The sequence below is a fragment of the Rhea americana genome, unplaced genomic scaffold (assembly GCF_003343005.1).
Source record: "Rhea americana isolate MKP2758 unplaced genomic scaffold, rheAme1 scaffold_195, whole genome shotgun sequence".
Lineage (NCBI taxonomy): Eukaryota > Metazoa > Chordata > Aves > Rheiformes > Rheidae > Rhea > Rhea americana.
Window position 1 is genome coordinate 1,358,606 of NW_028186094.1, and position 20,642 is coordinate 1,379,247.

Consider the following 20,642-nt stretch of genomic DNA (forward strand, 5'->3'; position numbering starts at 1 on the left):
GTTGCTGAAAAGCAGAATCAGGAAATTAACTCACGTCTTAGGAATGTTTCAAGTTCTCACAGGTCTCTTCCTGAGCTACCTGAAAAAACTGTACAGAAAAGATCTGAAGGATTAGTATCAAAGGTGAGCAAAGACACTAAACCATCTGTAAGGAAATGCTATTAGATATCAGAAGCAAAAATTCTCTGGGAGACCTCTCTAATCTAGGAATACGTGGACACGGAAAACAGCCAACCAAGTCAGAGAGACAGCATTATCCTCTCTGTTGGACACTCCAGCTAGATCTTCTACCTACAGTCATTTTCATCCTCTGAGCTACTGCCCAGCACTGTTCATTTCTTATGCCCCTTTATCCAGGAAGCAGAAGAAATTGTATCTGAAAAACAGCACCACAGAAGAYAACTGTTATTTTCCCTGAGCAACTGTGGTTATTACTTGCCTTGACAAGGAAGTTTTTCTTCCACAAAAGCCTTCCCAGTTAACAGAAAAAAAATCACATTCTCCCTACAGAAAGGAATTTCAATTCCTAAACACACTAAAGCTACATGGTTCATTGTCTCCCAGACCTGTCAGCCCACTTCAGTCCATTGCTATTTATTATTTGGCTCTTGAGTGCTTCCCAGACATCACTGAGATGCTATTTTTTCAAGCTGTTTTGATACTTGAGGTCCAGCTCAAGCTATCCATCTAGTAGGTTACACCCAGCAGGACAAGTAGTGTAAAGAAATAGTGTTCCTGTAATTTACACAGGAAATAGGAACTATATTCTGTTGTCCTAGGACTTGTTAATGCATAAAACATCAGAATGCCTTAGCTTTTTCAGGGAAGGATATTTCCCTTTATGATTGGTCACATAAACTAGTGGGGTGGGGGGAGACGGAAGGAAGAAATGGAATACACCGGAGAGCACTGGACATCTTTTGGCATATTCATCTCAGCCTTGACCCTGTCAAAAAGTACTACTTGCTCAGCAGCTGCTTTTCCTGCAGAAGTCTGTATAGCAACATAACTTCATCATGTCCTCTCCTCCCTAAGAGGAAGAATTAAAAGGCAATTAATCAAAACTTAAGGGTTGAGAAATCAGAAGACAGACGCAACTCTTCAGGAACAGCCAGACCAACCCTTCTGAAGAGAGACCTGGACAATGCTCTAGAAACACAAAGAGCAGCACAAAAAATTAAGCACATTTGAAGATAAGGGCAGATAAGACATTAAGGCCAATTGGAGGGAGCTGGTTAAAGGCAGTGAGGAAGAAGAAAAGCAGCATCTTTGTAGAGGCAGCTATCCACAGGACCCAGGTATGGGGACTGCCATCATGACAGAAGGTACAAGTTTGTGGAAAGGTCTCCAGAGGAGTCTACCAGGCACATGTGAATTTGTAGTACATGTCACTTTGAACCCTTTCAAATAGTTGAGAACCTCTAAAAAAAACCTTATAATACACACCTAAAGATTAAAATATATGTAAGTAATATATAACTCATGAGTTTAAGCTCATCCCATAGCTCTGAGTCTCTCCTCCTCACAGGCGTCCAAGCCCTCCCAAACACTTTCACGCTCCCCAAAGGCACAACAATGAAGTAAAGATTCAGCACCGACTCCAGCAGCCCTGCACCCCCTCAGGCAGCAGTCAGGGAAGAGTCCTCTCCCTGGTGCCTACCTGGATGGCTCTCACTTGAAATTCAACTCAGAGCGGACTTTTGAATTAACAGTAGACCCTTCCCAGGGAAAACATTCATCCTATGAATGTTTTCACATTCATGATGTTATCAGTGATAACATCTCAGTGGCTAGCACTCAACTCACAGCCTTATGACTGCATCTTTGAATAATTCTAAGCAAGAACCTGATAACTTGGGTAAAAATTTATTTTACATACAGACCATTGCAACTAACTATTAATCAAGAGAGGTTACTTTTTCTTTACAGGAAGTGACCAGCTCATCTGAGATTAACAGAACTCTAAGCCTGAGAGCTGGGATTTTAGTTTGGAAATCAGATCTTGGGGATAGGGGTTGTGTCTTCCAAGCACTACTGAGTTCAGTGGGGAGCTGCAGACTGTTTATCTGCAGGTCAGCTGCACTGTACAGTGCTGGAAGCAGATTCCCAGAGCCAGTTCGGACCTTTCGAAAGCTGGACTTGCTGAGAAAGACGACGCCTGGAAAGGTACTGATGCATTTTAGACATTTTGTTCAGCTCTCAAACTAGAAATGAAAGAGATGAAACAGCACAATCTCTGTGAAGTACAAAACATCAAGTTACAGGGCAGCAGACAAACAGGACAGCAATAATGGTGGACCCTCCTAAGCCAAGTGTTCTATGCATAGCGAGTTCCTGGCCAAGGTCATATTACGGCCCTAGTTCAAATGGACAGAGTACAAAAAATACTTTGACCAATAATTAATTGTACTGGAAACAAACAGTCTACTAAAAAGCTATTCTTACTCTAGGTGCCAATGAGTCCTTAAAAGCAGGGAGGGGGCTGAGGAGCTGCACTTGGGCAGTGGTGCCAGGATCATTCACGCTGCTCCATTTTTACTTTGGGAGGTCTCAGGAAGGTCCTGTTTTTCTTTTCTTTCTTCCCCTTTGTATTTGCCTGGAAATTTCTCCAACTGTCCACACGACCATCACGACTTTCCTGGGGACAACAGAGAGGAAGGGGAGGGTTAACAAGGGCAAGAGTCAGATAACAAGCTGTGCGCACCATTTTCAAGAGATCAGTAGTGACTTCCCCCTTACCCAGCATGTAAGCACTCTGGCAATCAGGACATACGGACAGTGTGAAGTGCCAGAGCAGTGGAGGTACAACTGAGCTTACAAACACCAATATATATAACATGTTGTTTTCTTGTTTCAGAAGCAACCAGCTTAGGATACGCAGTCCTGACTATAGCCTACCGAATCCTCTGCTCTGCTAAGCAAACAAGAAACCTCATCTCCAATGGATGTTCTCAATCTGTCAGCCTAGAGCTTGCTGTTTTCTTACTCTGTCCCACAGCCCTGTGACACCTCTGTCTGTGCTGCAGCTTGAAGGCAGGCAGAAATAAGAGAGAAGTTGAGCGTACTGCTGTCTCCTCTCGTGCTTCTTGCCCCAGGCCTCATCACAAAAACGCAGTAAAGAAAGGTCTCAATTATATTCTTTTCTCTTCTTCCTCGCCTATCAGGGAAGCAGCAAAAACCCTTCCTGAAAAAACAGGACTCTGCACAGACCCCACCTATCATTCCTACAGGCTGAAGTGTCAGACATTAGGACAGAACAAGTCCAGGGACAATCCACTTTGAAGCATGTGATCCACATGCTCAAGGCCTGCCTGAATATAGATGTGTCTCTGTACTGGGCTCTGGCTAAGACTGCTGTCTACCTCACTCACATCCATCCTTCCCCCAGGRCAGGATCACACCTTTATTAGGGATAAGGCTACATGTCAACTTCTGTTATAACCCTCTTGTTTTGGAGTGAGGTGGGTGAAACTGGATGTTCCGTCTTGCTCTTCCTGTGGTAGACCAAGATATGATTCAGCTCTCTGAGCAGCCTATGAATAGCTCCTAGAAACAGCAGACAAGAACTTGCATCATGGAATATCTTCATGAGCATTTAGAAGTGCTGCAGAACATACGCAAGGGAGAAAACCTACATACATATGCATCTTTGGGATAAAGAGACAAGAGAGCTGAACAGAACTAGAACCCAACATGCAGAGAAAGGACTCAAGATCAAGGACTCAGGATCAAGAAAACAGAAGCAGGGAACCACGAACAACGCAGAGGTGCAGTGTGAGCACCTTAAAGGAAGAGGGGKTTTTTTTTGTTTGTTTGTTTTTAGCTGGGACAGATGCAGAACTACTCTATCTCAGACTTCTTATTCTCACAAACAAGAATCAGCACACATACAGGAGCAGATAAGAATTCACATGCTATTTTAACTCCAATCGTCCGCTCCCTGCCACAGTCACTAGCACCGATAAGCTTCCTACTCTTATGTATTCATATAATCCATTTTCAACATTTACGCCTAGCTTTGATACGGTTTTTTCATACAGTTTAAATAACCACTGGCAAGACTGGAGAAGACACTTGCAAGTGCAGTGATTCAGCTGTCCAGGAATGGTTGAGGACACACTGGTACTTCAACAGCTCAGTAGCTTCTCTGTTTGGTCCACTGTTATCTGCTTGTGATGTCTGCTCACATCCTCAGCTTCTGACCTTCACTGCATCCCTACAGCGATGACATGCAACCTTTCCTGTCAAGCTGATCACAGAACTTCTGCCAGCAGCAAGGCAAGTAGCACACTTATTTATCTCTCTCCTATTACGTGACAATACCCACAGTGCACACTCAACACAGCAGCATTACATGTGCATGGTAGATTCAGGGATTTCCACAACATCCAGCTTCCGGTATTCACTTTATGCAGCACATAAATACACATAAACTCTTTCCAATTGAGCCTCCAGCAAAATTCTAGCTGACCGCATTCCACAGGATGGCAGCCCAGCTCACACACTGTTCTCCCAGATGCCCTCTTTCTTAAAGGCCTCTCAAACATGAACTGGGATCAGACTGTGGATTAAATGAACAACATTCCTGTAAGCAGCATCCAGCTCAACAGTCAATTACCTCAAAGTTCTTTTGCCATTCTCGCTCTCGTTTAGCTTTCTCTTGTGCCTCAATTTCCTCTTCCCTCTGCCGCTTCCTGGAAGGCAAGATCACAAAGAAGTTATGAACCCACAAGCATCTCCACTAAAGAAACATGTAATGCTCTCAAAATATCCCAGAAAGCTCGTTTGATTGCTTGGCAGATTGAAGTGCTTATCAGAAAAGATACATACACGTTCTACATAAAACACCTAAGATAACGCAATGTATAGGATTTTATTTCAAACTGAGGTGAGCAGTGAGCACAGAAGGTGGTTTGGCACCACCCACAGTATGCATATATTAGACCAGGGAGTCAGCTTCTCTTGCATATGTTGTCTTTGTCATGCTCTCAGCCTCTGAAGTGTAAGTTTCTAAAATTGTCAAGAACACACATTTTGAGGTTAAATTTGAGGTTTCGAGGTTAATAAATTTATCATGCAAAGTAATAAACCTACTATGCAAGTTAATGAGGGGAGAAAAAAATCTCCCACTCATTCTTTTCGATTGTAATTAGAATTAGTACCCTGCAACTATCTTCTAGATTACCTCCATTGATCATTAGAGGAAAAGCCCTGTTAAAGCAGGAAGTGCAAAAATACATCTGCAGTCAGCACTCAAAAAGCACGTAATGAAAACACCTAAGATAGTTCAAGATCACACATGTAATGGGATATTTCTACACTTAATTAGCATACAAAGAATTGATTTTTAATTTTAACAACATGCAAAAAGGTCACTATTTCACTATTTTAACTGGCCTCCACAGAGTATATCAGCATACCAAACATAAATGTCTTAAATACAGGAGGCCAGGTTTCCAATATGATTTTCTCAAACACAGAGTTCTACAACCAATAAGTTGCCCAGAGAAGTGGTGGAACGCTGTTTGACGAGGATCTTAATAATCTAAACTAAGGCTTTGCTTTCAGCAGAAGGTTGGACCAGATGATCTCCAGAGATCCCTTCCAACCTCGACTTTTCTATGATTCTGACTTCTAATCTCCTCTGAGTAAACAGGAGGGGTGAAGGAAAGCCTGAAATGCACAAACAGATTGCTGCTCATACCTTTCATGCATTTCTTTAGCTTCTCTTTCTTTCCTCTTAATTTCCAGTTCAGCAAAGAGCTTCATGGTCTGTTTGTATACAGCCTGTTTGAACTGTAAAACATAAATCTAGTCTCAAAATAATGCACATTAACACAGAGAAGTCTGTTTTATGTGACAAGGTAAGAAGCACAGAAAGAATGCAAAGCATATGTATACCCATATAACCCCATATCTTGCCTTAATAATAACTAGTAGCAGATGCACAGGAAATGGTATAAAACACTGCTGAATAAATTCTGGGCCTGACACCTAGAAACACTACTTACTACACTAGTAAATACTCATTCCATTTGGTATTCAAGAAGTTATGCATAAACAGAGCCATGTATTTTAAGCTCTCTCATCCTTCTGCTGAGTCTTGCAACAGTCATGATACTTGACACAACACAAAAGCCAAACAGTTAGTGTTTAGATGATAATTTTCCAATAGATCTTCTTGATGTTGCAACAATCTAGAACTAGGTTTCCAGTGGGAAACATGAGTATACTTAAAACAAACATCATTACTGAAGAACGTAAGAGACTTCTAAAAATCAATGGAAAAAAAATGTTCAGGGGTTACTGTGATGACATCAAGAAAAAAAAATTCTATATAAAGAAAAGAGTGAAGCTACTAAGTCTAACAATGTCAGTGTTTGAGAATCATCTAAGTTCCTAATATCGCTTGACTTTTTCAGACTAGGAACTGGAAGAGAAGAGCTGTCTTATGTCATGCTTTTTTGAGTAAATCATTTGTTGCAGAACAGCAAATCTATCCTTGAATGCTGTAAAGAAAAAACAGTCCAGACAACCCTTATTACAGAATGACATTAAGAGCACACATTACACACGTTGCTAGAGGTTCTATACCTGCTGTTGCTGGCAGTAAAAATGCTGCAATTCCAGTACTCAATGTACAGTTACAAGAGGAAATTTAATTCAAAACAGACTGTGATGCACAAATAGCAAAGACTTGTTCCATGAAGAGAATTTGAAAATTTTGATCCACAGGATCTCATGATGTTTGCTTTTACACTAAACTGCTTTCTACACACATATTAACCAACGTGAGATTTCCACAGTGACTTTTCAGAATTTTTCAGCTAGTAAAAGGATTTACAACATTCCAGCAAACCTAGTAAAAACTTTTTGATTGTTTCTTAAGTTCTTGAAACACATTCTATAGAACTCCAGTGCAATATCCAGCCTCTTTGAACAGCATGAAACTTACAATTTCAGGATCATCCTCTTCTACAATAGGAGGTTTTCCATCCTTCTTCAATTGCTTCTTTTTTTCTTTCACCTGAAGATTTAAGAACAAATGTAAGAGTCTATGAAGTTTTACAGTGCTTCCATCATAGTATTTCTGCATTCCTAGTTCACTGTGTAAGAGCTACAGATGACAGCAAGATGTTGATTTTGATCATTCTGGGCTCCACAGTACAAGAGAGACATGCAGCTACCGGAGAGAGTCCAGCGTAGGGCTACGAGGATGATCAGAGGGCTGGAGCCTCTGCCCTATGAGGAACGGCTGTGAGAGCTGGGCCTCTTTAGCCTGGGAAAGAGAAGACTGAGGGAGGATCTTATCAATGTCTGTAAGTACCTGAAGGAAGGGTGTCAAGGGGATGGGGACAAACTCTTTTCAGTTGTCCCATGCGAAAGTGCTAGAAGCAAAAGGCACAAACTGAACCACAGGAAGTTCTGCCTGAACGTGAGGAGGAATTTCTTCACTGTGAGAGTGACAGAGCACTGGAAGAGGTTGCCCAGAGAGGTTGTGGAGTCTCCAGGTGACCCTGCTGGAGCAGGGACGTTGGACTAGATGATCTCCAGAGGTCCCTTCCAACCTTACCCATTCTGTGATTCTGTTCTGTGATCATGTTTTAATTTAGGTCAAAGACACCTRCTAGCCCTAGGTCCAGATAGACACATACAACATCACTAGTATCTGACCACTAATAATTAAAAACACTGAAAACTATTCATTCAACACAATCCCTGTGGCTTGAAGCTTTTTTTTTTTTCCTTTTTTTTTTTTTTTAAGGATATATTTATATTCAACATACACCATCAAAACCAGCAGGAAGTTTATTTTGCTTGGCAATATTTGAAAGACTAATGACATCAAGTAGAACATAAAGYGCTCATTGCTTTAGAGTATCCAAGCTCTCCCACATCATTTGCTCTCTTAATGTTGTTGTGTTTTAATCTGCTCATATCACTCAACTAACTTCTTGGCTAGTGTGATCCAAGCTCCTTTCTTTATCTTATAGGTCATTTTCCCCAAAATTTCCCAGTTTCCTGCTATCACTGCGTATTTTCTTCCACCTAAACACCTTTGATCTGCATCATTCATTCACAGATTCAAAAGAAGTATTTTGGTTGGATCACATGTTCTAGCCTAATTACTGAAAGTACTGAATTTCACTGAATTATCCTGCACTGAGCTCAACAGTAATCTTGGATAAAGCATGTTTGTTCATGCTCACAGTCCAATTGCACAGCTTTAAGAGCTTTGCTCAGCTCACCTTTCAATGACCTAAACATACAGCATGTGTACAAATAGAAGCAAATTACAAATGACTTATGACCCACGCACTCCACCTCTGGCTGTTCATATGGAATACTTACAGTATGTTCCACATATTCTTTTCCTGCCTGTATCACATCCAAGGCCCTCTTCTTTTGCTCTTGATCTAGTAGCAACTTGTACGCTTTATCTACAGCTAACAAAAAGCATCAATATTAATAACACCAGTAGTCACATTTTCAGGGTAATGCGAGACTGCTACTTGTAACCATTTGAACTTTCCTTCCTAGGGCTTTTTATTATCATCATTTTTTTATACATTTAAGAAAGCAATATCCTGATTAGTCTGATGAGATCTGGAGTACAGTAATGACAGAGACCACCGGTCACCTTTTTGGAATTAGCAGGGGGAAAGTGTCAGTTTTAACAAGTGTTACAAGTTACAAAGAATGAGGTTGGTTTAAGTTGCATGACTCCCAGCTGTAATACAAAGTATAAGCCAAGACATTTTCTGTCCTGTGGTCTTTGAATAAAATCTAATGCATGAATTAAATGTTTTTGCTTGAATAACCTGTAAACATTATGGACGAGGTTATCCCCATGTGCTCCAACAATGCCATTACTGCCACCTAGTGAAATTCTGCTGCTGAAACACCACTCCACACACCTCCCTCACCTGAAACAACTCTACAGCAATTCTTCTGTCCATTTGTGGGGCCTCTAGCCCTAATAAATCATTTAAACCAGCTACAGAAAAATACCAGACCAACTACTATCACACAGTAATCTATAAGGAAGTATGGGAGAATTACCTTCAAAGGCCTTCTGGGCTCTATCCGCATCATCTTGATTTTTGTCCGGATGTACCAATATCGATAACTGCAAGAGAAAGGATCTTGATACTAAGACAATTCTAAAAGATAAATAACATTCCAGAAATTTCTGTAAGCAGAGGGAAATAGTCTCAGACACAAGGAATCTTAAGGGATCACACTCCTTTTTAAACAGGCAAATAAGCTGGCAACACGTTTCCCTCAGAAAAGGCTCATAGAGATTCCTAACTGAAAATCAAGTAAAACTACAGCTATTAACATGTTGTCTGAGAAAAAAAATGCAGCTTTGGATCTACAGAGCAATACAAACAGCCTTGAGCTGCAGTAGCCTAGGGCTGATAGAAAACCCTTGGTCACTCAAGCTGGGTGTCCTTAGTCTCAAGTGGAAACGCATCTACAAAGGTCAGCTCCCACTGACGTTTAACTTTTACTGAAAGACCTTTGAAGAGGAAGGTTCTCCAGCATCTCTAAGGCTATTCAGAGGTTAAACTACTTAAAGAGTGGGTAAATTTCTCCTTAGGCTCCTCTACTGAAAGAGGGAAAAACTCCTTCCTGCACTCTTTGCCCAGCTGAGACAGGACACTGACCACTACCATCCTCATGGCAACCTTTAACGGACTAAAGAGCACATGTTCTCCATCTTCTCCTTCCAGGGAAAAAGAAACTTCTTTTACACTTTCCCCATACGGCATTCTTTTTGCAGATCTCTTATTTTTGCTGTTGTTGTCTGGACTCTTTTTCTGCTTCTTTACTACCATAATGCTCAAAACTCGGCATAGGGCTGGAACTGAAATTGCATCASTGCTGAATAATGTAAAATAATTACTTCTTTAGCTCCACTTACGACAATTTCTAGCTCATAGGAAAAGGTCTGCCTCCCATCCCCAACAATAGCATGCTGCTGATTTACTCAGTGATTTGCTACAGCCAGTATCCTTTTCTTCTTGCATTTGTTCCACCTTCTGTATTTAGGTGTTTGATTTCTTCAATACACAGTTTCATGCACTTTATTTCATCTTATTGTCTTCAGAACATAGTCTATCACCCTGAAGCTAAGGCAGCCCCAATTTATTATTTGCAAAAAATGAAAAGTCAGCAAAGGACTACAAAGTTATCCTACCACTCCTCAAGTATTTCTGCAGCCCATATCCCACACCAGGAGCATTGATCTGTCAGCACAAGACAGCCAGCACAGCTCCCTGTTTAAGTCAGCTCTTGATGTTTACTACACTAATAGAGGTAGAAGTCTGCAACCCCCTTCACATTGCATTTCTTTGCTGGATGCACTAACAAAACACAGTTTTTTTTCTGCAGATTACCCCAGAATTACTACACTGAAAAGAATATGGAGCAACACAGAAGAGTCAGTGAGCAGGGCTGCTGCTGTTATAGGTAACCCAACAATGAAGAATGACCACTGAAATTATTAAAAAAAAAAACTTTACAGAAAACATACTTCTGCATTGCAGTCCACATATTTGAGACAAATACATTTTTTCAGATCATGATTTCTAGTAAGTTTTTACCTTCTCTTTAGGCTAAAATGCATAGGCATATCAAACTGTACTAGCCTAGTCACACTTCACAGGCAAAGCAGCACACCATGTGTGAATCAGACGTTTCTGCAGCTCTCACACTGTTCATACAGAAATTGTTCTCTGTATTTCCTCTTCAGAAAAAAAAAGAAAAAAGAAAAGAAAAGAAAGAAAAAGACTTATCTATCCAAAACAACTTTACCACCTTTTTGCTTGCTCACAAACACAGCTGCTTAATCTTTACTGAGCTTCTACTCTCCCTCCAAAGGCTTCCACTGCAAAAGCCAAATACCTGCCGGAACCTTTTCTTTATCTCTTCATCTGTGGCTTCAGGATCCATCTGCAGTACCTAAAAGAGACCATGACAACAGAGCAAGTTTGATTATAGGTTCCATTTTTCAGGTTCCTGGCAGCAAGCCCTAAATGCTTGGTTCATTGGCATATAGACACAAAGTCAGAAAGCTTCCTGCATCAGGAAGTTACTTCAGAACATAAACTTTCACCTAGTGGCACAGAAACATTTGTTAAAAGTAAAACGTCCCAAAAATGATACATTTCTCTCAACTATGCCAACGACCTTTCCACATCTGAGTTTTGTAAAGACAGCTGCCATCCCTAAAGAGCCACTTCAGTCTAATCCTTCAGCCAGCCCTATAGCAATGCTTAGTTTGGCAGAAACAGAAGCAGAGCAGCAGATAGGTTTGAGGCACTGTTGGATCATTCATAATTGAGAACTTAGGGCAGGAAATACTATTTTGTAAAAACCTATTTTATCATTTTAAGAGAAGATGGGAGACTTTCACTGGTTGTTTTGCATGAATGAACCCACTGGTCTAAGCACTGATCTTTGGGGACATGGCAGAGTTTAGGAACTCTTTTGTGAACTAATTTACGGAGCCTAAAGTACTAAGGAACAACTGAGCTAACTCAATGCAGATGTAAGCAGGTCTGACACTAATAATGTGTTAAAAAAAAAACACATAAAAATAACTAAAAACACCAAACACTTTGCAGGAAAGGAAATGCCTACTTTTATATGGCTTTCTTAACAATTTACTCTCCAAGTCAGTAAGATTCTACACATAACTGAACACGTCAAGGTAAACCTGCTGACTGATCTAAAAAGGTTGACCAGCATTATGTTGGACCACAAAAAGCTGAGCATCTGAGGATACAAAAAGGCAACTAAAGATGATTCTGTCAGGAAGAAATGCCCATACAAAAAGCCAGTTCTGGTGGAACATCAGCTTACATTCTTGTACCACTCTTCCTCAGCCTTTCAGATTACTTAAGACTTTACATTGATATATGCAGACATATAACTAATTACAACTGAAATGAAACTATAATAATGTGGAAAGGAACTGTATGTCTTCCTTTGACACTTCACAGATTGCTCTCTGGTATGCAAAGGTAAAGTCCTTTTCTCATTCAATGCACTACACGCATTCATAGCACGAACATCCAAAATAAAAGGCACAATCAGAAATGCTGAGCCAAGAGCATTACAACAGAATCTGACAAGCATGTCATGTGTAGCTGTTAATGTTTTCATTCATAAAGTACTAGCCATTTATCTGCCAAAACCTTTCAGTGTTTTTGGCTGAAGGAAGTTTGCTGAAAGAATACAGCTTGTGCCATGATAAACAGTAAAAAGAGAGTGAGCACTTAACTCAATTCTTCTATATTTTGTAAGCTTTCATCATAGAATAATCTATATATGGAGTTTTTTTTTCCTTTCTGATGTTTGGTCTTTTTACTGAAATAAATAACCAACAAACCAGGAAGTTGGTATACCAAGTCAAAAGGAAGAGTAAAATGCTCAAACTGACCTCAAAGGGGTTCAAGTTGAAATAGGAAGATCCAGGTCGGGTCAGCCTGTCAATTTGGTTTTTTGATGTTAAAACAGAGTCTCGTTTTTCAATTTGCTTTACCTGAAAAAAGAAAGAAAGAAAGAAACTCATTCACTGACCATCACAACGTGCTTAACTGCTTTCCTGAGTGATTACTACAACAGTCATCATTATCCTGTACTTCAATTTACAAAACATCCTGCTCATTCCAAGCTTGTAGCTATCTACTCAATAATACTGCCTTACTCAAGCATTAGCAGAGCACATTTTTCATCCTTTTCTATAGCATGACAGCATCTTCGTTATCTTTTAACTACAAAAACTCAGAAAACACTTTCGCACTTCTCTCCTATATTCAACAGCTGTGCCTTTTCGCCCTCCCCCTTCACTTCACTTCTATACCTTACTAGCACTACTATCACAGTGTTTTTAGGTATCGATTCCACTATTGCTTTTAACCTAGTATTGGGGACAGGCTCTTAAACACATTAAGCCACACTGGCACAAGTACAAAGGTAGTATGACCAAAAGTTATATGATTCAGTTCTGTTTATTTTTTGTTCCCTACAGTACTAAGCCAAAGTGAATTGTATAAACACACATTCGCCTTTATTTCAAGGACTAAACAGTTGTGGGGAGGCTCATTTAAATAAATCCAAGTGGTGCACAAACTGACAAATGGAGGATGAAAAAAGGGGACCCCATGGAGCTTACCAGGATGGGAGTTCACCCGTGAGAAAAGCTAAGCCACATAAGAGAGATCACAAAAATGGACTGCAGAGGACACAGTTACCACCAGATTTACCCCTTGAGAAATTGGCACAGCTTAACATTTGATTCCCTCCACCAGCTACAATAGAAGGTTTTTATGAAGGAGAAAGAAACCCCCGGCGTCACAACAGTAATTTAGGAAAGTATCAGTCACCCCATGGCGAAAACACTCCAGCCCCGCACCTGCCCCTTGTCCACACTCAGTTATTCACTCGCCGCCTGCCCCGCTCACGTCTCTGCCCGTGAACAGCGCCACAGACGGCCCCGAGGGCCCGCTCCCCCCGCCGGGGGCCCCGAGCGGCCCCCCGGCCTGCGCGCTGCCCCCACCGCGCCGGCTGCGCCGCCCCCACGGCTCGGTCCCCTCACGAAGGCCGCGCGCGCGCGGGTGGGACCCCCCCCCCCCCTCGGCGCGCAACGGCGGGGCAGGCGCCGCTCCGCCCGTCAAGGCCGCGGCGCTGCTAGAGGCGGCAGGCGGGGGCAGGCAGCAGGCGAGCGGCGGCCAGGGGGCGGGGCGGGCGCGGCCCTCGCCGGCCGCGGCCTCGGCGCCGCGCCGGTACCTCGCTGTAGAAGGTGAGGAACGCCTCCTCGGCAGCGCCCCCCGCCCCGTGCTCCGCCGGAGCCGCCATCGCCGCCGCCGCCGCCACGTGACGCAACGTGACGCCACGCGCCGGCGCCCCTCCCACGTGACCGCGACGCTAAGGCTCAGCGGGCCGGGCGGCGCCCTCGGCACGTCACCGCCGCGGCGCGCCATGGCAACAGGCCCCGCCCAGCCCAGCCTGACAGGCTCCGGCCTACGCCCGCGCTGCGATGGCGGCGGGCGCTGCGCGGGGGCGCGCGGCTCTGCCCCGCCCCCGGGCCGTCTCGCCGCGCGCGGTCACCCCTCACCCAGGCCCAGCCCTTTCCGCCGGGAGAGGGGCCCGTAGATTAAACTCGACGCGGGCGGAGCCGGCTCGGCAGCGCCCGAGGACCCCGCGGCGGAGGGCGGCAGCGCGCTGCCCGCCGCCGCGCAGCCGAGCGCGCCGCTGATTGGCGGGGCGGGGCGGGGCGGGGCGGCTGCTGCCCGCCTCGCGGGGCGGGGCGCTGCGCGTCCGCGGCGCTCGCGCTCCAAGGGCAGCGCGGCCATGGCGGCGGCGGTGCTGCGCGGCGGCCTGCGCGGGGCCCTGCTGGCGCAGCAGCAGCGCGCCTGGAGCTCGGGCTCGGGCGCCGACCAGGTGCGGAGGCCGCCGGGAGGGGGTCTCGGGGTCTCCCCTCTCCCTGCTTTCCCTCCTCTCTCACCGCCCTCTCTTCCCTCACAGCTCGGCGAGCTGGGCAAAGGCGCCGGGAAGGGCGGCGGCGGCGGCGGCGCCATCCGCGAGGCCGGCGGCGCCTTCGGCAAGAAGCAGGCGGCCGAGGAGGAGCGATACTTCAGGTGAGCGCGGGCCCGGCCTGCCACAGAGCCTCCCGCGGCGGCCGCCAGCCCCGCGGGTGCGGCCGGCCCCGTGGAGAGGCCTGTTCCCTGCGCCTCTGCCGGCCGTTCCCCCCGCCCCCGCCCCAAACTTTCCCCTTGTAAAGCCAAACCCTCCCCGCTGCGCCTTTCCTGAGCGGCTGCGGCGACCCCGAGGCGTGTGGACCGAGAGCCCTCAAGCCTCTTTGGTGCCGTGTTTTCCCGCAGGGAGAAGGAGAGGGAGCAGCTCGCTGCTTTAAGGAAACACCACGAGGAAGAGATCGATCATCACAAGAAAGAGATAGAGCGCCTGCAGAAAGAAATTGAGCGCCATAAGTATAAAATCAAGAAGCTTAAAGATGATGACTAAGCTGTTGCTGAATGTTGCTTGCCGTGTACAGCCAATCCTGATCACAGTGTAAAACAGCGTTGAAGACTGTATGCTTTGGCCAACATAATCCAGTTTTGGCCTGTTATGCTATGGCCTGCAAAAATGTCAAATAAACTACTTGATCTCTCCTTTCTGTTCAGCAGCTGTTTACTCAGCAAACTCCACTGGCTGGTATCAAACTGCATTGTTCTTTCAAAAATAAGGAGTGTACTTTTGAGTAGGTAGYCCTGTGCATAACTGGGGGATTTTTTTTAGGTTTCTTTGAAAAAAAGAATGGCTGTTCATACTTAGTGTGCTAACTTTGTTGCATTTGAAGCTGCAAGGGAAGTGAGGGAAAAAAAGTTWAAAAATAGTATCTGTTTAGAGACTTGTTCATATAGAAAGAATTTTTGTCTGAAGAAAACTGTCACTCTTTGTAGTGCAGGGAGAAGAGTGTTCTCTATTGAACTAGCAGTATACCTATGAAAATAAGATTCTTCTCATTACAGTTCATTTTTAGTGCCATAAACTGTGAAGGAAGAATCCTATCCTAATTCACAGTGGTTTCACTTGCAATGATGCAGGTTTCTGGAGCAAGACAGCTGAGATCCTGACACTTGCACCAGAATGTTCTTTTTCACAGAGACTTCAATTGCCAAACAATATTTTTGTCTGTCTCCAGTTCTAGAGATTTGTTATCCAAGTCCCTTTCCAAAGAGGGATGGATTAAGATGAATTTTGTGCTGCAATAGTTGCTTCTGAGATTTTGACTTAAGAAATCCAACGAAAAACAAATGTCAAATTATCCACTGAAATAGTGTGCCCTTAAGGTGCTAAGCCCTGAAAAAGGGGGGATTGTATGAAATAAGAGTGGACAGGTAAGAAAATAGGCTTTCCTTGCTCACCTTAACTACCTTGTCTGTAAATACAGTTGAAGAGACTTGCTGTTTCTACCCTTTGTAGGAAGGCATCTTATGTTACAAATTGTTACGCTGTGAAACCATGCAGTGAAGCTTGACTCTGAAATTATGTGGCTGGAACAGATTTTTCTGAAATGGCAAGAAACAAATCTGAGGCTTTGATATAGAAAGTGCTTTGACAAGGGTATGCCTTAGCTGTTTGAGGATGGAGTCACAGATTCTCCTGTGTTACGGTCTCCTATTTAATGAAAGCATCCTGCTATGTAGTAGACAGTAATTTTTAAACAAAGATTTATCTAAAATCTGGCATGTCTTCAAACAACTCTTCTCAAGGCTACTATCCTTCTCTTCCACCTGAGAAACAGTGCAACTAGCATGTATGTAGGCTTTTATTTGCAGAGTAAATGATAATACCATGTCCTTCAGTACTAATGAGAAGTCCATGCCCTGAAACTCTTGTTTAAGGAAAACTGAGTGATCAGGTGTGGAAGAGAAAGGTTACTGTGTAAAATACTTCATTGCCCTGCTTGAGTCTGTGGGAGACAGTGTTTTGATAAGTTGTGCAGAGGATGTATGTAGAGCTATCTATGGGGTTTCTTCTTTTTAGTTGGGGCTGATTAAAACGATGTTTCTGGCTCAGGTTAATATCTTCCCCACCTCCCTGGGAATATGAAACCTGGTGGGAAGAGCTCTTTCTTAAAAAGCAGTATATTTCAGTTTTCCTGTTTACTTTTTACCCATTTAAAAATCCTCAGGTAAGATGCATCTTTTTCTTCTTGAATCTGTGAATTGGTTGGCTCCTTGTAAAAGCTGTGAGGTCACTAGTGAGATGGCAGGATTGAAGAGCAATTTCTTACCATCACAGCTACAGTGGACTATGGAATAATTGAAATGAATATTAGGACAATTTTATTTTCTGAATTGAACAGATCAGGGCTTAAATTCATGCTTTCGTGATCCTACTCTGCATTTGTGTGCATTTTTTTTTCTTTTTTCTTGAAAGCTGCTGTTTCATGGATAAGCACCATTCTGTTGGGTGCAGTAGTTCAGTTTGTGTGTGTGAAATGGCTAGTGCTTTTTAACTTTTTATGGAAGGAGCTGAGCGGATGGTATCTGTGTGATGTTGTCTAACATCTATGCAATCTTTTGGAGAGTATGTTGCATGCTGGCATCCCACATAGGTGAAACTCATGTTTTTTGAAGAACTGTAATTCTTTGAGGTCCCTGCTGCTGTTTGCCAAGTCCAGTCCCAGAGAGTTCTAGTTCAGCTGCAGGGCTTTTGCCCGAGCCTCTGTAATGATAGAGGGGATCTGCTGGGAAGCTCTGTGGAGAGTGTTGTGGTTTGGAAAACTATCATCTCTTTTGCCTACAGGAGAGGTGTTACAAACTCTGAAGATTGAGGTTCAGGTGTGCTATCCAATATCCTGCTACTCAGCAGAGAGCTTTTCTGGTTACGTGTGCTTGCTGAAAGACACCTCTTCCTTTCTTCATTGTGTTTCAGCTTTGCGTGAGCTTCTAGGGGGGACTACTGTGTTGTGCCTGTGAATTGCGTTTTGGGCCCTTACTGTGTCTTTGTTCGTAAATCCATCCTGTTCTCTGGGGAGGAGCGTCCTGTTAGTTCACTACCTTGAAATCATCCTTAACTTCCATTAGTTCATGGCAACAAAAGCAGTCCAACAGTAAGAACAGACAGTTGTAGATCTTTACAAAAAAAAAAAAAAAAAAAAAAACCCTACAGAAATGAAAGGAAATCCACAATCTGTTTTCACACTGGAAATGTGTAAGTATATTTTGGTAGGAGCCCTCCCTCATACTAGGGATTCAGCACAGTTGTGTGATCAGACTGCGGAGAGCAGAAGCCCCTTTCTGCAGCAGGGGGAGTGGCAGATGAATATAAAGCCATGCCTGCGAACTGAGGATGTTGGAGAAACTGAACTGATTTATTGATGCTGCTGTGTAAAGCAAAATGTCTCCTTCCTGCTTCCAGCTCTTCCCCTCCCTTGCACTGTGTCAAGTGTGAGACCTGTGGGAGTCATTCAGCCTGTTAACCCAGCAACAGTTTGTCTTTTTGGGTTTTTTTTGAGCCAATTTACTTTTTTGCTAGGTTAGCAAGTTGAAGGGCTTGCAAAGTCCAACAAATGCCAAAATCACTGCTGAGCAAGTGCCAGAAGAATTGAGGAAGAAGGTGGGTGGATGCAAACAGTCTTATCCTGTCTCTTGAAATTACCTTCACTAAATCAGAAAAGTCTCTGTTTTTAACCAGCTGACCTGATAGATTCTGCAACCATCTTATTACCAATGACTCCCTAATGCCTTGGGTAGCAATTGTTGGGTTTTAACTTGTGATGGGGTTTTCCTCCTGTATTTCTACTGACCTCTCTTTTTGGAGATTTCTAGGGAGTCCTGATAACCTGAATCTCCTTGAGACTAATTTGCTTTAGTTTAAAGCGGGAGATACTCTGGCCATTCCCAATGACACAAGCACTGTTTCATCTCCTTGGAGGCACAAATATCTTTGCCTAATAAAAGACCTAAACCTGACTAGTTAGCAACTCCTTGTTTCTACAAGTAGTGAGCCCCTCCCCCCCAACTTATTCACTCCAAAGTGATTCTTTGAGCAGCTGAGCAGCTACAAGTGCTTGCTGCTGCTGCTCTTTATGCCCCGGTCCTCACCACACCATCCCATACCTTCTCTTGCACTGACTCTAGTGCTCTTTAAAACATCTTATGAACTGATTTAAGTGCAGAAACCTCCTCTGAGGTTAGGAAGGTGAATGAGTTTACTACTGGTCATACACTGCAGAGAGGTTCAAAACCAAGGTGGTTCAAACGTGATTTGGGTGAAACCTCTGCCTTTTTGGCAACAGTGAGTTGTTAAATCTTCTTGTGTAGTTTCACGATCAGTGCATCTCGTCACAGATAATATGTTTTCTTCTACAGTAGTAATCAATCACTCTGAGTATACTGGATTTGAGGTGCTTTATTGAGGTTTTCCTTCTAGGCTTGTAACATGTTTTTCTACAGCTCCTTTGCCAGTGCTTGTGATGAAAGCCATAAAAGGCAGGCAGATATGAAAGCTGTCTGAGTTCGAGCTACAGAAATTTGCAGAAGCATTTCAGCAACTAGAATATAAGGGACGTTTGACTTAGTGCACGTTTTGCTGATGGGTTTTGGTATCCTTGAGAGCATTGCAACACTGTAGGATTTCTGACAGATTGTGTGAGCACTGGCCTGACTAGGAGCAAGCAGTTTATTGGTGCTTCAGTCATCTGCTTCCAAGGTCAGCAGAATGAGAGACATCAGCTGTGGACCATGGCCATTTTAGTGCTTGTAGTTTGTTGCAGACTACTAAAACATTGCCTCCTATTTGTATTGGCACAAGAGCTGTATGAAAAAAGTATCTCTAGGATGGCTACAGGTCTCTGCTGCCCTCTTAAGGGGTGATTTCCTGGTAGCAGTGAATGAAAGTACAAGCAGGGGATCAAACACTTGACAGTGGAAGATTTTAAGGAGGATATAGATCCAGGCCTGGAGAAAGAAAATCCTGGATTCTGTGTTAGTTGAGTTCATAACGGGAGTTCTAAGGTCCAGTGTGACAGGAGAGGACAGGATACTTGTTTTTTAGATCAGTAACCYCTAACTGTGAGCTGTTTTGGAGCAATTTGCTGCTGAGTGACCAGACCAGCACTTGAAGCTGGTATCTGAGACTGGTAAGACTGTGAAGATGGTACTGTATCACCTTCAAACTGCAGTTATACAATAGGGCATAAAGAGCTTATTCTTGGTTTTCCCAATTTTACTGGATGGCATGGATAGCCCTCCCTCCTATCCAGTAGGCATGCTGAAGTCTCAGAGAAAGGGATTTTCTTCTTTTTATCCTGCCAGCAGTGGTGCCTCCTGGTTATTTGGTTGTTCTTCATGTTCCGACTGATCATATTTGTAGCACCCAAATACTCAACAGCCGCCTTACAGCCAAGATTCATGAAGAAAAAGYCTTGCTTCTCAGAGTGGCCCTTATGTTTCAATAAGATGCATATCCTTCCCTACCCCTAAATCCTCTGTCTGTGTCTCACTCCTGTAGATCACTGCCCAGCATTGTTCGGCTATGGCAGCAGCAGTGAAAATGCAATCTTTCAGCTGAAAACAAGCTGGTGATTACTGCAGCATTTAAGCATAAGCAGCTTCCCAATGCTTAATTTGTGCTGCATCCTGCACAAATCTGATAAAAATTCAAGAGAATCTTTGGCTGTGGGGCAGGGGCAGAAGTGATGAGAGGGGAGAGGGTCGGAAATTGTGACTCTAAATTGACGGGACCTCCTTAATCTGTTTGTATTTACTTGTATTACAACGAAGGAATGAATTATAGTAAATAAAGTAGCCTGCCTTTGATGTATCCAAGATCTTCAACAAGCTTGTTTTAGTGTAAGGTGCCCAGGTTACCCACTCTTTGGGTTTCTTTGGGCTGTTTTGTTACTCCAGCCCACCCCACTCCTGAACAGACAAGAGGAAGGAGGTATGACAGAGCAAACACTTATATTTTAAATGTCCCCCCCCCCCCAATCAATGATACTGGCTCTTGGCAAGGCAAAATAAACTTACGTGCAGAAAATAGCATGGTAATCCCGGCAGCATGGTTTCTTCAGGCAGCAATTTTCCGAGCATTTCCCTGCTTTAATGGTGTGGAAC

At 43.6% G+C, this 20,642-nt stretch overlaps 2 protein-coding genes across 2 annotated transcripts; one reads left to right on the forward strand and one right to left on the reverse strand.

The window, feature by feature from the left end:
• Positions 1-1,850: 1,850 nt before the first annotated feature.
• DNAJC8 (DnaJ heat shock protein family (Hsp40) member C8) lies at positions 1,851-13,917 on the reverse strand. The gene is made up of 9 exons (XM_085302975.1): positions 13,801-13,917; positions 12,452-12,553; positions 10,912-10,968; positions 9,064-9,130; positions 8,353-8,447; positions 6,956-7,027; positions 5,705-5,796; positions 4,619-4,694; positions 1,851-2,638 (listed from the first exon to the last, which is right to left on the reverse strand). The coding sequence occupies exons 1-9, from the start codon at positions 13,867-13,869 to the stop codon at positions 2,516-2,518; spliced, it is 753 nt and encodes a 250-aa protein (XP_085159101.1). The 5' UTR covers positions 13,870-13,917; the 3' UTR covers positions 1,851-2,515.
• Positions 13,918-14,332: 415 nt separating this feature from the next.
• On the forward strand, positions 14,333-15,185 carry ATP5IF1 (ATP synthase inhibitory factor subunit 1). Its single transcript, XM_085302977.1, has 3 exons — positions 14,333-14,454; positions 14,539-14,651; positions 14,895-15,185. The coding sequence occupies exons 1-3, from the start codon at positions 14,365-14,367 to the stop codon at positions 15,034-15,036; spliced, it is 345 nt and encodes a 114-aa protein (XP_085159103.1). The 5' UTR covers positions 14,333-14,364; the 3' UTR covers positions 15,037-15,185.
• Positions 15,186-20,642: the final 5,457 nt, after the last annotated feature.

Excerpts from the sequence above, each read along its gene's own strand:
- DNAJC8 (XM_085302975.1), bottom strand. The coding sequence starts at position 13,869 with ATGGCGGCTCCGGCGGAGCACGGGGCGGGGGGCGCTGCCGAGGAGGCG. Across the intron at positions 10,969-12,451 it reads TCAACTTGAACCCCTTTGAG|GTACTGCAGATGGATCCTGA; the intron begins GTCAGTTTGAGC and ends GGTCTCTTTTAG. Across the intron at positions 4,695-5,704 it reads GCTAAAGAAATGCATGAAAG|GAAGCGGCAGAGGGAAGAGG; the intron begins GTATGAGCAGCA and ends CTTGCCTTCCAG.
- ATP5IF1 (XM_085302977.1), top strand. The coding sequence starts at position 14,365 with ATGGCGGCGGCGGTGCTGCGCGGCGGCCTGCGCGGGGCCCTGCTGGCG. Across the intron at positions 14,455-14,538 it reads CGGGCTCGGGCGCCGACCAG|CTCGGCGAGCTGGGCAAAGG; the intron begins GTGCGGAGGCCG and ends CTTCCCTCACAG. Across the intron at positions 14,652-14,894 it reads GAGGAGGAGCGATACTTCAG|GGAGAAGGAGAGGGAGCAGC; the intron begins GTGAGCGCGGGC and ends GTTTTCCCGCAG.